The 15,333-nt window shown below is 46.0% G+C and overlaps 1 protein-coding gene across 1 annotated transcript; it reads left to right on the forward strand.

Annotated features, from left to right (window-relative positions):
• The first annotated feature begins 1,463 nt into the window (after positions 1 to 1,463).
• On the forward strand, positions 1,464 to 15,056 carry NOSIP (nitric oxide synthase interacting protein). Its single transcript, XM_073657732.1, has 9 exons — positions 1,464 to 1,620; positions 2,293 to 2,384; positions 10,557 to 10,662; positions 11,183 to 11,264; positions 11,833 to 11,974; positions 12,119 to 12,252; positions 12,722 to 12,909; positions 14,276 to 14,384; positions 14,472 to 15,056. The coding sequence occupies exons 2-9, from the start codon at positions 2,315 to 2,317 to the stop codon at positions 14,541 to 14,543; spliced, it is 903 nt and encodes a 300-aa protein (XP_073513833.1). The 5' UTR covers positions 1,464 to 1,620; positions 2,293 to 2,314; the 3' UTR covers positions 14,544 to 15,056.
• Positions 15,057 to 15,333: the final 277 nt, after the last annotated feature.

Here is a 15,333-nt window from a genome sequence, read left to right on the forward strand (position 1 = left end):
GAACATCTATTTGTTTCCAGCGAGGTCGACCATCGGAATAGTCTGTTGGCAGCTCTATCGTAGAGAGTGTGAATGCTCGCTCCTGTGTATGGAGGATTCAGGAGAGAGATAGCTGCCATCTATAGCTGCCGACAACAATCCTTAGTCTTTTAGCGCTTGTCTACACGGACCAACAATGATGAAGACAGAACATCTATTTGTTTCCAGCGAGGTCGACCATCGGAGTAGTCTGTTGGCGGCTCTATCGTAGAGTGTGAATGCCCGCTCCTGTGTATGGAGGATTCAGGAGAGAGATAGCTGCCATCGGCCGACAGCTATCCTTAGTCTTTTAGTGTCTGTTTACACGGACCGACAATAATGAAGTCAGAACATCCTTTTGTTTCCATCGAGTTCGACCATCGGAGAAGTCTGATGGCGGCTCTCTTGTAGAGAGTGTAAATGCTCGCTCCTGTGTATGGAGGATTCGGGAGAGATAGCTGCCATCTATAGCTGCCGACAACTATCTTTAGTCTTTTAGTGCTTGTCTGCACGGACCAACAATGATGGAGACAGAAAAATCGCTACTATGACCATTCTGACACCATACGGTAATCATGTTGTGAGCAGCGCACCTCCATTTTACACCGGGCGACGTGCTGCCGATAGCGATCATAAATGATCAGATCACCTAGGGAACAAGTGTTTTGCTTGAACGCCTGCATGTTTACACGGTCGGTTGATTGGGAACGAGCTTTTCCTCAATTTCGTCCCTTCACTATAACTTACTGAGCGCCGATCATTCTTTCCGTGTTATCGGCAGCACATCCTCTGTGTACAAAGGGCAATGTGCTGCCGATAAGGCCGGGTTCAGACGGATTTCACATCTCTTGACCCAAACTCAACATCCTCTTTGTGCTGAGCACGGATCGGGAGTCCCACAGTAAGTCCTGGCGTCAGCATCCATCCGAACTGAGACAGATGCGTTTCGCTTCTTCATCACGGGTCCTGCCGACATGTTTACATAGGGGACAACCAGGCTACAAACGCAGTTTTGCCAATTATATGTGCGTTACACCTCATCTCTGTGGTCTAACACGTATTTCATTGCATTTTAATAAAAAAAATAAAATATAAGGGGCTTATTGGGGTTAAGACTGGCCCTCAGGTAGCCTGGAGTGAAACCTGACAGAAAATTATTGAATTATTGTATTGAAATACACTATATCTGTGATATATGTCTTTAGTGACGTATTTACACCATAAGTAACAACTTTTATTGTGCTATATTTCTATGGCTGCCCAGCACGGAGCTCTCTGTTCTTTCACGGCCTCAGGCACAGCCATTCTGGCTACAAGGTCTAGAAAAACCAACGCTAACGCTTCCCTTTCCCGCCCAAATGACGTCATCGGAATAAGAACGCCCTACCTATAGGTCCCGCCTTTTCTGATCACGTGTCAGTTACTGGCGGTGCCTCTACGTCATCACCTTGCGACACTCGGGTTTCCGTACAGATGACGTCACTAGAATAAGAACGCCTTAACCGTCGGCCCCGCCTCTCCCAAACACGTGTTAGCTACTGGCAACTCCGCACATCATCACCCTGCGACACCCGGGTTTCCGTACAGAGCGACATTTTTGAGGTAAACAAGACGCACGGTGCGGCGAGTGTCCTCTTATCAGTCCTTCTTCATACCTTTCTACTGTGCGGAACTTCTCTGCCGTAGTTGAACGTCCAGCAGCTCTTGGAGGGGGAGGAATGCTGAGACTTGTAGTTCTAAGGCTGTTTCCGTGCAGTAGCACTATGAAGTCACCTCTGAGCTGACACATTTCCATGGCAACAACTGAAATAGTGGAAAAAACTATTCTATAGTGACTTTTTTTCGAATCTAGACATTTTTTAACCCCTTAAAGGTGTTTTTTTTTTCTTAAATAGGAGAAAAATGCTAAATTATCGTTAAAAAAACAAACATTTTATCTCTTATTAAAACTCCTTTCCAGCCATGAAAACAGCAGAATTTTTAGTTTTTATTGTTTACTGCTTATTGCCTTGGTTACCAGCCACCTCTGCTGTCTTATCAGCGGTGGCCGGTCTCCTAGGCTACAAGGGCAGTGGTTTGAAGCTCTTTGCTTCAGTCCAAGGATGCCGCAGAGGCAAAACTAACACTTCTCTGGCCGCCTTGCTGTCTGGTTCTCTTCTGTCCGCCTTGGCCATCAATCCACACCATAAGGGCACGTCTTGACGTCACGATCTTACATCTGTTACTGTCCATATTTTGCTTTACTACATATATGTATATTTTATTTTTTCACAGTTACGTACACACAACTTGAAAAATGACGAGGCATGGAAAAAACTGCACTGCCGGGGCCGTATACACCTACTACGAGAAAAAGAAAGATACAGGTTGGTGCGAATGACAGTATGTGAGCGGGAGAGACGCCTCCTCCCTCCAGGCATCCTTAGCTCTTCTTTCGATTAGCCAGCCTGGCACAACATCATCTGCCATCGCACCAGGCCGGCTAATCAAAATAAGATTTGGGTAAGAGGTCATTCTCCTGCTTTCATCCGGGGGCCATAGACCACTGTTGTAGACTGGCAAATTAATTTGCACTAGCAAAATGCGATTTTTATGGTGGATCTGCGATGTGAAATCACCCTTGAGGACAGCGGGGATCCATATTGTGGTTGTCCCGGACTATCTAGAATTATTAGTTACTCATCAGATGTCTGCAGACATTGTAGGGCAATGTATCCTGTGACTGTAGCTTCATTGATGTCTCCTAAATGAATCGGAATATACCGCATCATACATGAGTGTTCCTCATATAACCCTTTTAGCTACATAGGGTGTAGTAGTTCATCCTACGTCAGGTTAGGCTGCACCAAACAGGTGCTTTCAGTGTGGTACAGCCAGCACCCGCCTCTAATAGCAGCGACTGGACCAAGCTCCCAACGTCTAGATGGTTGTGATCGGCCTGCACATTGGATCCCATAGCAGCTGGTGGCCTGCTGTGGGCGCCGATCTCTGCCATCCTGGTGCTCCTATAAAGCCCACAGGTCAGTGTGATTTTTCACTTTAGGCCACAGCCCCACTATTAGCATTTGGTCAGTATTCGGTCAGTATTTTTTCTCAGGAGTGGGAGCCAAAACCAGGTGAGGAACAATCAGAGAAAAGATATAATAGAAACAAGTCACCAATTCTGCATTTATCACCCACTCCTGGTTTTGGCTCCAACTCCTGAGAAAAAATAATGACCGAATACTGACCAAATACAAAATCATCTTAGTGTATTGTACAAGTGATCAACAAACAATCACACATTGTGGGACCTAAACATATACAAGGAAAAGTGAAAAAAGAAAAAAAAACACATAGAAATCGAATCACCTCTCCTCCCATTATCTTCATCCTAGAATAAAGAAATATAAAAAAAATCGAAATGTCAAGCATACTCGGTATAGTCAGGTCTGTGAAAGTCTGATCTATCAAAATATAAAATTCCAAAATGAAGGGGAAAAAAAAATCACCCCTCCCCCAAATAATGCAGCAGCACACAGGGGGAGGGAGGCAGAGCACCCCAACAGGCAAGAAAAAGCAGTGTGGTGGCCACAGACAGAAGGCAAGCAACCGTTCCCCGTAACACCAAAACAAAGGAAGTTGCCAGTACAACTGTTAGGTCTTCCCGAGTCTGGTTGTTTTTTAAAGACTCTGCCGATAACCCCAAAAAGGCCATTTGCACCACCTGCCAGGCCAGCATCAGCAGGGGTGCCAAAACGACCAGCCTGACCACACACAGCACGGTCAGGCACATGGCTGCAAAGCACCCTACTTTGTGGGCTGAACCCCAGGGTCCAGGAACAGTATCTGCAGGTGGCTCCATTGCTTCTTCCGCTGTTGTGCATGCAAGCCAATCCCCTGTCCATGGTGCATGCGAAGATGCCTCCTGCCCTGCACCTGTCATTGCGCACTCTCAAGTAGCAGCATCAGGAAGCACGTCCATGTCCTTGTCCCAGCGCAGCGTTCAGTTGTCCATACCCCAGTCCTTGGGACGCAAGCGCAAATACGCAGCCAACGCCCCACAGGCCACACTACTAAATTCCCACATTTCACGACTGCTTGTGCTTGAAATGTTGCCTTTTAGGCTCGTGGAGACGGAAGCATTACGCAACCTGTTGGCGGCGGCTGCCCCTCGGTACTCGGTCCCCAGCCGCCACTATTTCTCCCGGTGTGCCGTCCCCGCATTACACAAGCACGTGTTCCACAACATTAGCCGTGCCCTCAACAACGCAGTTACTGGGAAAGTCAACTTAACCACGGACACGTGGACAAGTGCTTGTGGGCAGGGACGGTACATCACGCTGACGGCACACTGGGTTAACATAGTGGAAGCTGGGACCCAGTCGGACCTTGGGATGGAACATGTCCTCCCAATGCCGAGGATTGCGGGCCCTAGGTCAATCAGGATTGCCCCCACAGTCTACAGCTCCTGCACCTCATCCTCCACCTCTTCTTCAGCCTCCATCTCTGAAATGACCACATCAGTCACAAGCTGGAAGCACTGCCTCGGCCACGTGGCAACAGGCTATGCTGAAGCTAATATGCTTAGGTGATAAACCGCACAATGCTGAAGAGTTGCGGACAGCTCTGAAAGAGCAGGCAGATCTGTGGCTCACACCGCTGAACCTACAGCCAGGCATGGTCATGTGTGACAATGGCCGGAACCTGGTGGCGGCTCTGAGGTGAGGCGAGCTCACACACGTACCATGCCTGGCCCATGTGCTTAACCTCGTGGTTCAGCGGTTTCTCAAATCCTACCTGGAGCTGCCGGATCTACTTGTTAAAGTACACCGCCTGTGTGCCCATTTTAGAAAGTCAGCTATAGCTTCCGCCGCCCTTGCCGTGTTTCAGCAGCGTTTGCAGCTTCCGGCTCACAGACTGGTGTGTGATGTCCCCACGCGTTGGAACTCTACACTGCAGATGTTGGGAAGGATTTGTGAGCAGAAGAGGGCAGTTGTTGAGTACCAGCATCAACAAGGTCGTCGCTATTCAGTTCAGACTCCAAACATAAGACCTCAGGAGTGGACATGGATGTCAGACATATGTACCATCCTCCAAAACTTTGAGGACTCCACCAAGATGGTGAGCGGCGATGACGCCATAATTAGCGTCACTATCCCACTTCTCTGTCTTCTGAAACGCTCTCTGCTCACAATCAAAGAGGATGCATTGCAGGCGGAGCACGATGAGATGGAGCAAGGAACCATACAGGGTGATTATACACAGCCCATCCTCATCTCATCCCAACGTGGATTGGGTGACAATGAGGAAGAGGAGGAGGAGGAAGGACAGGAGCTAGTTTCATGCGCTATAGACGGTACTACCTGCACAACTGTCATACCGTTTGTTCAGCGTGGATGGCCAGAGGACAGAGAGGAGGAGGAGGAGAGCATGGTCAGTCATCCTCTTTGTGAAGACAAGGAAGTCTTGCCTGTTAGCAGTCTGGCACATATGGCTGAGTTTATGTTACGCTGCTTTTCCCATGACCCTCACGTTCTCAAAATTTTGGGTGACAGTCATTACTGGTTGGTGACACTTCTAGACTCCCGCTACAAGGAGAACTTTATATCTCTTATTCCTGAGGCGGACAGGTCTACAAAAATGGGGCAGTACCAGAAAGCCCTTGTTGCAGAACTATTAAAAAAATTCCCATCTGAAAACGCTGGCGTCAGAGGGCAAACTTCGTTGGACAACCAAGGAGTACAGGCGAGAGAAACACAACTTCAATCCAGCAGAGGAAAAGGAACACCGTCAAAGTTCTGGGAGAGTTTTCTCAGACCCTCCCATCGCACAGGCCCTGAGGCGTGGGGTACTCTCACAAGGAGTGCAAAGTTTGGGAAGATGCTGAGAGAGTACCTTGCCGACCTTACCAATGTCCTCCATGATTCTGCTGTGCCTTATAATTATTGGGTATCCAAGCTGGATACGTGGAATGAACTGACTCTCTATGCCTTGGAGGTCCTGGCCTGCCCTGCCGCCAGTGTTTTATCAGAGCGGGTTTTTAGTGCCGCTGGTTGAATTATAACTGAAAAGCTCATCCGCCTGTCAACTGAAAATGCTGACAGGCTGACTCTTATAAAAATGAACAAGGGCTGGATTGGGCCAGTCTTCTCAACACCACCGAATGATAGCAGCGTAACATAAACTCCAATCCAGTGTCTTTTCTTGGGAGGTGTATTCCCATGCACCTTTTCACACCCACACATGGGTATACGCATCCTGATTTTGGCTATTTGCTCTTGTCCCCCTCCTTCTCCTCATCCTCCACCACCAAATCACCAGGGTGACCGTGGTCCATGATGCAACACCCACATAATTTTTTTAAAGGGTGTTTATGATGAAAAAAATTTATACAGTATGTTCATTTATACCCCCCACGTGTAAATGTTTGTCAGCCCATACACTTAGTGCATGGGCATTACAAGTATAGGAGGCCCGCTCCTTTCTAATGGGAACATTTTTTTATGAGTCCCTCCTCCACGTCTTTTCCAAGGGGCATTGGAGTGCCTCCCAATTTTTGGCAGCCCTTGCATTCACTGCATAGGCCAACACTATGGGAGACCCTCTCCTTTCTAATGGGAATTTGTCGTTTCTGTGGCCCTGCCCTATGTGTCCTAAATTGTTAGTGGGGTTTTTCCTAAATTTGGTCAGCCGTTGGACTCACTGCATACCCTATAACTGTATAGCAGACTCTCTCCTTTCTAATGGGAATTTGTCGTTACTGTGGCCCTGCTCTATGTGTCTTTAAATTTTTGGTGGGGTATTTCCCAAATTTTGGCAGCCCTTGCAGTCACAGCATGGGCATTACCACTATAGGAGACCCGCTCCTTTATAATGGGAACATTTTTTTTACGGAGACCCTTCTCTATGTCTCTTCAAAGGGGTATTGGGTTGCGTCCAAATTTTTGGCAGCCCTTGCAGTCACTGGTTACTCAATAACAGTATAGGAGACCCACTTGTTAAAAATGGGAACAAAAAAGCATAGCCGGCTGATGGCCCTCTAACAATAGCGAGGGTCAACTGCTGGCCTTTTAAGAATAGTAAGGGCCGTCTGATGGCCCTATAAAAATAGTCTTTATGACTTTCAGAGTCCCTCCATCATAAATGAAATGTGTCTGATGATGTGTCACACCACATTGCCAGACAAAGTTGTAAAATGTTAAAATGACATTTCCCGGTGAATGCCTAAAAAATAACGTAAAAAAAAAAGGAACTTTCTTTAGTATAAAAACAGCGTCACCAATGTAACCTCAATGTAATCACATTGTTCAGCTCCTGCACCTCCTCCTCCATCTCCGAAATGACCAGATCAGTCACAAGCTGACAGGAGTGCAGCACTGCCTTGGCCAAGCGGCAACAGGCTGTGCTGAAGATAACATGCTTAATGCTTAATTGACAAAATGCCCAGCGTTGCAGAGTTGTTGAAAGCTGTAACACAGCAGCCTGATCTGTGGCTCTCACCGCTGAACATACAGCCAGGCATGGTCGTGTGTGACAATGGGCAGAACATGGTGACGGAGAAATGACAGCCGAAGTAGATACGGTTTCCCTCTATGCCAGACCTTTCACCGAGTTAAATAATATGGCTGTGGTGAAATACAACTCCCACTGAGAAGCTGTTTCAGATTGAAAAACATTGTGCCCACCAGAGGATTTGCTTCTGAGGGCTAACCTTTCTCCCCCACCCAAGAGCCCCATAGCAGCTGCAAAGTTAGCGCTATCATGAACTCTCCTGATGTAGAAGCCAAGGCACACCAGAGGATTCTTTGGTGGGACCGTCCAACCCTGCTGAAAAGCAGTCCTGGCTAAGAAAACTGTGTGGGAAGGTTCCCGGACACTCTATGGCTGCTTTTTTACTGAGGAGGAAACACACGCAAACACAGGGAGAACGTACAAAGTCCTTGCAGATGTTGTCCTTGCTGGGATTTGAACCCAGGATCCCAGCGCTGCAAGGCTTCAGTGCTAACCACTGATCCAATGTGCTGCCGTTCACCCTCTAATATCTAACAGGCTGGAGAAACTTGCACCTACCGCCACTCTATCTTCAGTTCCTTTGTGAGAAAATGTATTTGGGCAGCCACTCAGTCTACCAAATAAAATTCCTGAGAAGGAAATTGGGGATGGCTTCGCTACTGGTACTGGGGGCAGTGCTAATACCATGGCATTGTACCATAGTTTACTGGAAATATTCCAGGCTGGTAGGAGGCAAGCAAATTCCCCCAGAAAAGTACCAGCGGTTATGTTCAGGGATCCGCGCTTGTAGAAGGCAGAGACAACACCGGGAGAAATAGTGACGGCTGGGGACCGAGTATGAACATGACGCATGAGGTTGTGAACAGCTTCCGCCTCCATGAGCCTAAAAGACCACAGTTCAAGTGCAAGCAGCTGTCCAGAAATCTGGCAGTTTAGTGTTGCGGCCTGTGGGTGGGTGGCTGGCTGCATACTTGCACTTGCATTCCGAGTAACAGAAAACTAAGCAGATGGTGGCCTCTATCATCATCATGGCCTCACCTCGGCACTATGAACTCTCCTGAAGGAGAAACCAGGGCCCGCCGGAGGAGTCTCCGGTTCTCTGGTGGGCCCGTCCATCCCTGCCGAGAAGCAGCCCTGGCTAAGAAAAGTGTGGGGGAAGGTTCCCAGACACTCTTTGGCTGCTTTTTTTAATGCGGTTCTGACTTGCTTATGCATGTTATTTCTCAAACCGCATTTTAGATCAGGACATTGCCCGACTCTATAGTCATGAAATTAAATGCACAAAGAAAGATGTGTGTGTGGCAAAGCACCACTGAGAAGTGCGAGTTGATGTTGGATGGGCTGCCATTGCTTCTGCAACAAGCTGCATTAGAGGACTTCCTGGGAGAAATGACACGCAGGGTAGATATAGTTTCCCTCTATGCCAGTCCTTTCACCGAGCTAAATACAACTCAGCAAAAAAGTTGTGGACTGGCTCCGTACCATCTCTGGCCACATTCACCTGTCCACGTGTTTGTGGCGGTCCTTCCCAGTAAGTGCAGTGGGGAGGGCACAGGTAATGTTGTGGGGCCCTTGATTTTGGAAGGCAGAGGAGATACCGAGTATTGACACCCGGCCGCCGCCATGAGGTTGTGAAAAGCTTCCGCCTCCACTAGCCTAAAAAGCCACATTTCAAGTGCAAGCAGCTGTCAAAAATTTGTCAGTATAGTATTGCAGCCTGTGAGTGGGTGGGTGGGTGGGTGGCTGGCTGCATACTTGCGCTTGCATTCCAAGGAATGGGGTTAGGACAACTGAACGCTGCACTGGGACAAGGACGTGGACGGTGATTGTTGCAAGTTTGCAATGACAGGTGCATGGTGGGAGGCATCTTTGCATGCACCAAGGATCACTTATGATGGGCACACTTTTAGGCAGTGACCTGGAAGTCAGAGATGCTTCCAGAGGTCTTCCCCATGCTGTTCCCATGTCTTTTCAGCACTGTATGCATGTGTAACACAGCACATGGCCAGATAAGGTTGTAAAATGTTAAAATGACATTTCCTGGTGAATGCATTTGTCTTGGTTGAAAGCAATGCAAAAGTGCAAAAACGTATCAAAAACGCTACGTGGAACATAGCCCAAGTTGTGGAGGAGTATTTTTGTTTTTGGTTATTTATTTTGCCTTATATACAAGTCATTACCCTGAAATGATGTTCCTTAACATATTTCCCAGGAAAATCCATTTTGGTTTAGTTTTTGTATGTTTTATTGAGAGTCCGTAAAAGTGGCGTGATACTCTGACCACGTTGCTGACAGCAGTGACCTGGGAGTCAGAAATGCTTCCAGGGGTCTTCCCCATGCTGTTCCCCTGTCATTTGAGCACTGTTCCCATTGATTTGGACAATTTTTAGGCCCTCTGCAGACCGCCGGTGGGGAGCCGCCTGAAAAATGCTCGAGTTTCCCATAGACTTACATTGGGCTCGTTGCTCGGGTCGAGCACCCGAGTGTTCCAATGTGCTCGACCCGAGCATCGAGCACCCGAGCATTTTAGTGCTCGCTCATCACTAGTAACTACAGCTCGACACACAAAAAAACAAGCCATCACACAGCTCTGTCAGCAAAAAAAGAATGCTCTTGGAAAAAATCGGCACAAACTGAATTTTTGTTTTTACAAAGTTTTGAATTATTTTTAAAACATTAAAATAGCGAAAATAAAAAAAAGTATCACCTTATTCTTAGTGACCTGAAGAATCGCATCTCCAGGTCATTCTTACAGCACAATGAACGCGATGAAAATGAAACGCAAAGAAATCAATTTCTTTTTTTTCTTTTTTCATTTTCCAGTAATTTGCATGTTAAATACAAATTACTGGAAAATGAAAAAAAAAATGTGATTCAAAACTATTAACTAGTCTAACAAAAAAAAAAATCGTCATGTGAATGGAAAAGTAAAAAAAAAAGTTATGCCTCTTAGAAAAGGGGAGGAAAAAAAACACAAAAAACTTTATGAATTCTGTTCTATTTTCCGCTTTGATTAATGACACACTGACGTCTTGTGTTTTCAGCCGCCTCGGGATACGGCACTCAGACGGTTCGTCTCAGCAAAGATGCCGTAAAAGATTTCGATTGTTGTTGCTTGTCCCTTCAGCCGTGTAAAGACCCGGTGGTGACGTAAGTGTCCGAAAACCACGGCATCGACCGATCATAAGATCTGCAATTATTATTAGTGTGGAAATTCTGGTGAATATTTTAAAGGGAACCGTCACTAGAGTCCGCATAAGGCCACGGCCCCACTATCAGTATTTGGTCAGTATTTTTTCTCAGGAGTGGCAGCCAAAACCAGGTGAGGAACAATCATAGAAAAAGTAAAATAGAAACAAGTCACCAATTCTGCATTTTTCACCCACTCCTGAGAAAACATACTGACCAAATGCTGATAGTGGGGCCGTGGCCTAAATCAGAGCCCAGCTGTCAGGTATATCTTTTTCTGAAAAGCTGCCACTTTTCAGAGAAAACAAGGACCATAGGGAGAGACCTGACTAGTCTAGGGCTCCTCCCGCTCCAGTTGATTGACAGTTCGCTTCCTATTAACAGACTTGGGAGGGAACTGTCAGTCAGCTGGAGTGCAGGACGGGATGTTTTCCCACAGGAGATCCTGTAGGTCTGACCATACTTTTCCTTTTTTTTTCAGGCCAGATGGATACATTTATGAGAAAGAAGCAATTTTGGAGTACATATTACATCAGAAAAGGGAAATTGCTCGTCAGATGAAGGTAAAAAATATTATTCTGACGTGATAAGAAAAAAAAAAGGTGACAATTGTCCTGATTTGTAGCCGATGGATCCCTATGAAATCTACTATAAAGCCACAATAATCAACATTCTGCCACATCTGCCGTCGCATGTGCAGTGAAAAGAAAAAGAAAATCTGGGACAAGTGTAAGGGGATTTGTAATGTTCAATTTTCGGGGATTTTTGGTGCAGAATCCGTCTCTCATTTTGGCCTTAGATTAAAGGGAAAGATTTTCTCCATGATATAGACATGGCATGGCCGATCCGTCCTTCGTCCCCTCACCCTCGGTTTTAGGTTTTCATTTATTCTCTGTCTTCCAAGACCCACAACTTTTTATTTCTTTTTTTTCTATCGATGAAGCCTTATGGTGTTTTTTGTTTTTGAGACAAGCTGTAGTTTTGAATGACGTCATTTATTTTCTTTCATTTCGGGGAAAAAAATTACAAGTGCGATGAAAATGTGAAGAAATGCGATTCCGCCATCTTTTTTTTTTGGAAAGAGGGGGATGGTTTCTGCACAATTACTTTTCTTTTTCACTTATCACACAGGCGTACGAGAAACAGAAGAACGAGAAAAAAACAGAAATGGAGGAATTAAGCAAAGCTGCCAAAGAATCCAAGATGAAAGTATTCCTCGATAAAGAAATGTCAATCATCAGTAAACCACTTAATCCTTTCACAAGGAGAGCAGGTAACGTCCAAACCGCGCCGGTCGTGTGACGCGACGTCTGTCACCGTCACGTCAGGCTTCTGGTTACACTAATAGTGTGAAATTAAGATATTTTCTATGTCTAATCTGTGATGTGAAATTCCATTATTTTTTCTGTATGAGCAGAGGGCGGCGGGGCGGTGGCCGCAGAGGCGGGGAGCAGCAGTCAGCAGAGCAGCGAGGAGAAGAATAAGCAGCTCCCCAGCTTTTGGATCCCATCACTGACCCCAGAAGCTAAATCGACGCAGGTGAAGAAGCCGGTGAGTCTCGCTTTCCATCATACATTTCCATGGCACAGTGTCTGAGAAGATGCAAATGAGGGGATTTCGGTGCACCCTTGATGTGACCAAAGGCTTAGTGCATCATTACGCCTTTTCATTTTGCATTTTGGGGGGGCTGAGTTCAGTCAACACTTGCTCTTGGGAAGCGAACGCTGTTAATGAGCAGGAGAAGACCCCAAAATGCAAATTGAGGGGGTATAACAATGCAGAGACCTTCTCTTTGCTGAGGGTGTGCTGAAAAAATTGCACTAAAAAAAATTCTCAGGCACTTTATCAATAAAATGTGCAGTCCCCCTGTGCATTCCTGTGCGGTTCCCCATGCAGTCCCTTGTACAGCTGGTATAATATGCATGTTGGGGGTGACATGTCCTCTCACTGTTTGGTGCATTGTAGTAATGGGTCAGCTGAGGGTCCTTTTTCAGCCATCCCTGCCCTTCTCTCGTTACAGGACAAGTCTGTGTACTGCCCCATGAGTGGGAGACCCCTGAAGATGAAAGACTTGATCTCGGTGAAGTTCACGGCGGTGGATGACAAGGTGGACCGCGTGGGTCTGATAAACCGCCAGGACAGATACGTCTGCGCCGTGACCCGGGACATGCTGGGCAACTCCGTACCCTGCGCCGTGCTGCGGCCCTCGTGAGTTAGCTCTTCTCTTGATGGGCACGTCTGACCCCATTATTCTACAGCATCACTAATCACCATTTTATTATTAATGATCCCAGTGTGAGCGAACGTTGGCTTGTTGTACAGATAGGATTGGGCCGTGCTCAGCATGCGTGCTGCGTTCTCTGCCCCCATCGGAGCTGCGGACGCCCTTTCTCGTCTGCAGTCTAGACAGCAGTTATTCCTGTATTCCAGAACGTGCCTCATCCATCTGTGCTCAGCATCAGCAGTGTGGGGTCATGCTGCCACCTGGTGGGTGAAAGCGGTAGTGGCCCATGATGTGTCTTGTACGTATGTATACATATGTATACTTTCCATGGGAAGACCTGTGAGCTTGTTCTTATGTGAACGATGGCATTCACTTAACCATATAATGTACTGAAAAAGGGGAAGAAATTCCAAGTGGGGCAACATGGTGAACCCCCCCACCTAAAAAAAATAAATAATAATAATTTATGATTTGTCAGGTTACTTAAATTCTGGCAAGTTCAAACCCTTGTAGTTGTGATTGAATCATTTTCTTTATTTTTTGAGTCACTTAAAAAACAAAAATTCTGAAGTTTGAAAAATAATAATAATAAAAAATTGTTTCTGAGCACCTTACCCTTATTTTTCTGCTAATAGAAAAGTGACTTTTTTATTATTATCATTTAGAGAGTAGATATGACGTTGTCAGTCACTTTGTATTGCGGTTTATAGGGATTAAACCTAATTAATTCAGTGCCACATAAAGAATAAATGCAAAGGACGATTGCTTCCTGCCGAACCGCCGTTCCAACCATGTAGGTGCTGCTGTTGACATTGTTGCGTCACGTGAGTGCTGCAGCCAGTCTGCGGCCACCGATTGACTGCAGCGTTCACGTCACACAAGACCAGGTGCCAACATCGCTGGAACGATAGCGGTGCGAGAGAGAGGTGGGTTTATTATATATATTTATTTATCTTTTCCTAAATCCTTTATTTTTGCATGGGGGAAAGAGGTGATTTAAACTGTTTTCTTTTAAATAAATATTATATATATATTTTTTTCATTTTAATTTTTAGCCCAGCCCCCCCCCCCGGGATGTACTAATTACAGCCCAAGAACTTAAGGCATTAAAGAGTCATTCTAAGCAGATTCTAGTTGTTTCCTTCCCTGATCCTCCACCGTCCTTCTTGCAGCCTCTTCCTTATTCATGCTCAGTGCAGGCCACGGGGAAGGTGTGCTGTGACACGAAGGTAGAGGACTGCTGGAAAAAAAATATGGTCACTAGAACTGGTAGCGTTGAAGTGTGAGACGTTTTGTGCCCAGTATCTCCTGTAATGTTATTACATTTATAGTCCATGTTCTGTTTTGCAGGGGAGCGGTGGTCACCCTGGAATGTGTTGAAAAACTAATCAAGAAGGATATGACCGATCCGATCCGCGGGGACAAGCTGACAGAGAGGGACATCATCGTGCTGCAGAGGGTATGTAGACATGTTTTGGGTCCCCTATCATCCCCTTGCGATTGCCTGGTTGACAGCGAGTCTCACCATGGTGTATTTGTATTACAGGGTGGGACGGGATTCTCCGGGTCTGGAGTTCAGCTGGAAGCTAAAGAAGCGCGGCCCGTCATGCAGGCGTGAAAGATGACTTACGTTCTGGACGGTCAGGTCCCTGCGGTGTCTGTGCACGAGGTCTTAAAAATCTCATGCTTTACTCACCCTACCCAGGTCCAACACCGCGTCTGTCACTGCTTCCATTGTCTGTAGCAAGTTAATGAGCTCAGCAATTGGATGAATTGCCATTAACTTGACAAGATAACAGGAGCTGCTGCAGAGACTCTGCTCCGGACCAGAGGAGGGTGAATAAAGCACAGTTTAAAAGAAAAAAAAACTGGAGAAAGTTTTTTTCGCAACCTGAAAATCCCTCGAAAGGTGTTCAGTTGAAAAAAAAATGTTTGGATATGTTCCTAATATATCAAACTTTAGTTTGTGTGTAGGGAGAGGGCTGATATCGATACCTGGAGACCTTTAACACTCTTCTATTCACCTGTTAATGTTTTATCCCTCCCAGTTATTGTGAAAAAGAAAATGTATCTGTCATTGAGTTATTAAAGTACATTGAATCTCTTGATCAGTGTTCAATCAAGACAAAAACCTTTTCTTCTCTTTATGTTGCATCCTCCATGTGTAGAGATGAAACACATCTGTCTAATTGCTTCCAGCATATTGGATCATTTTATGTTTAGCTGCTTTGACAAAGGGGTATTTCCATCTCCAATATCCTATCCCAATATGTAGTAGGTGTTATAATAATAATATTAGCAAATATCTCCAATTAGAAATGTAGTATAGTTCTTCTGATTCCCTATGTCTCTTTCCTCACAGACGTTGCAGGACTTTAGGTATCCATGGTCATGACCACTGATATAGT

The sequence above is a fragment of the Phyllobates terribilis genome, unplaced genomic scaffold (assembly GCF_046119375.1).
Source record: "Phyllobates terribilis strain yellow unplaced genomic scaffold, ASM4611937v1 Scaffold_12__6_contigs__length_324123572, whole genome shotgun sequence".
NCBI classification, from domain to species: Eukaryota; Metazoa; Chordata; class Amphibia; order Anura; family Dendrobatidae; genus Phyllobates; species Phyllobates terribilis.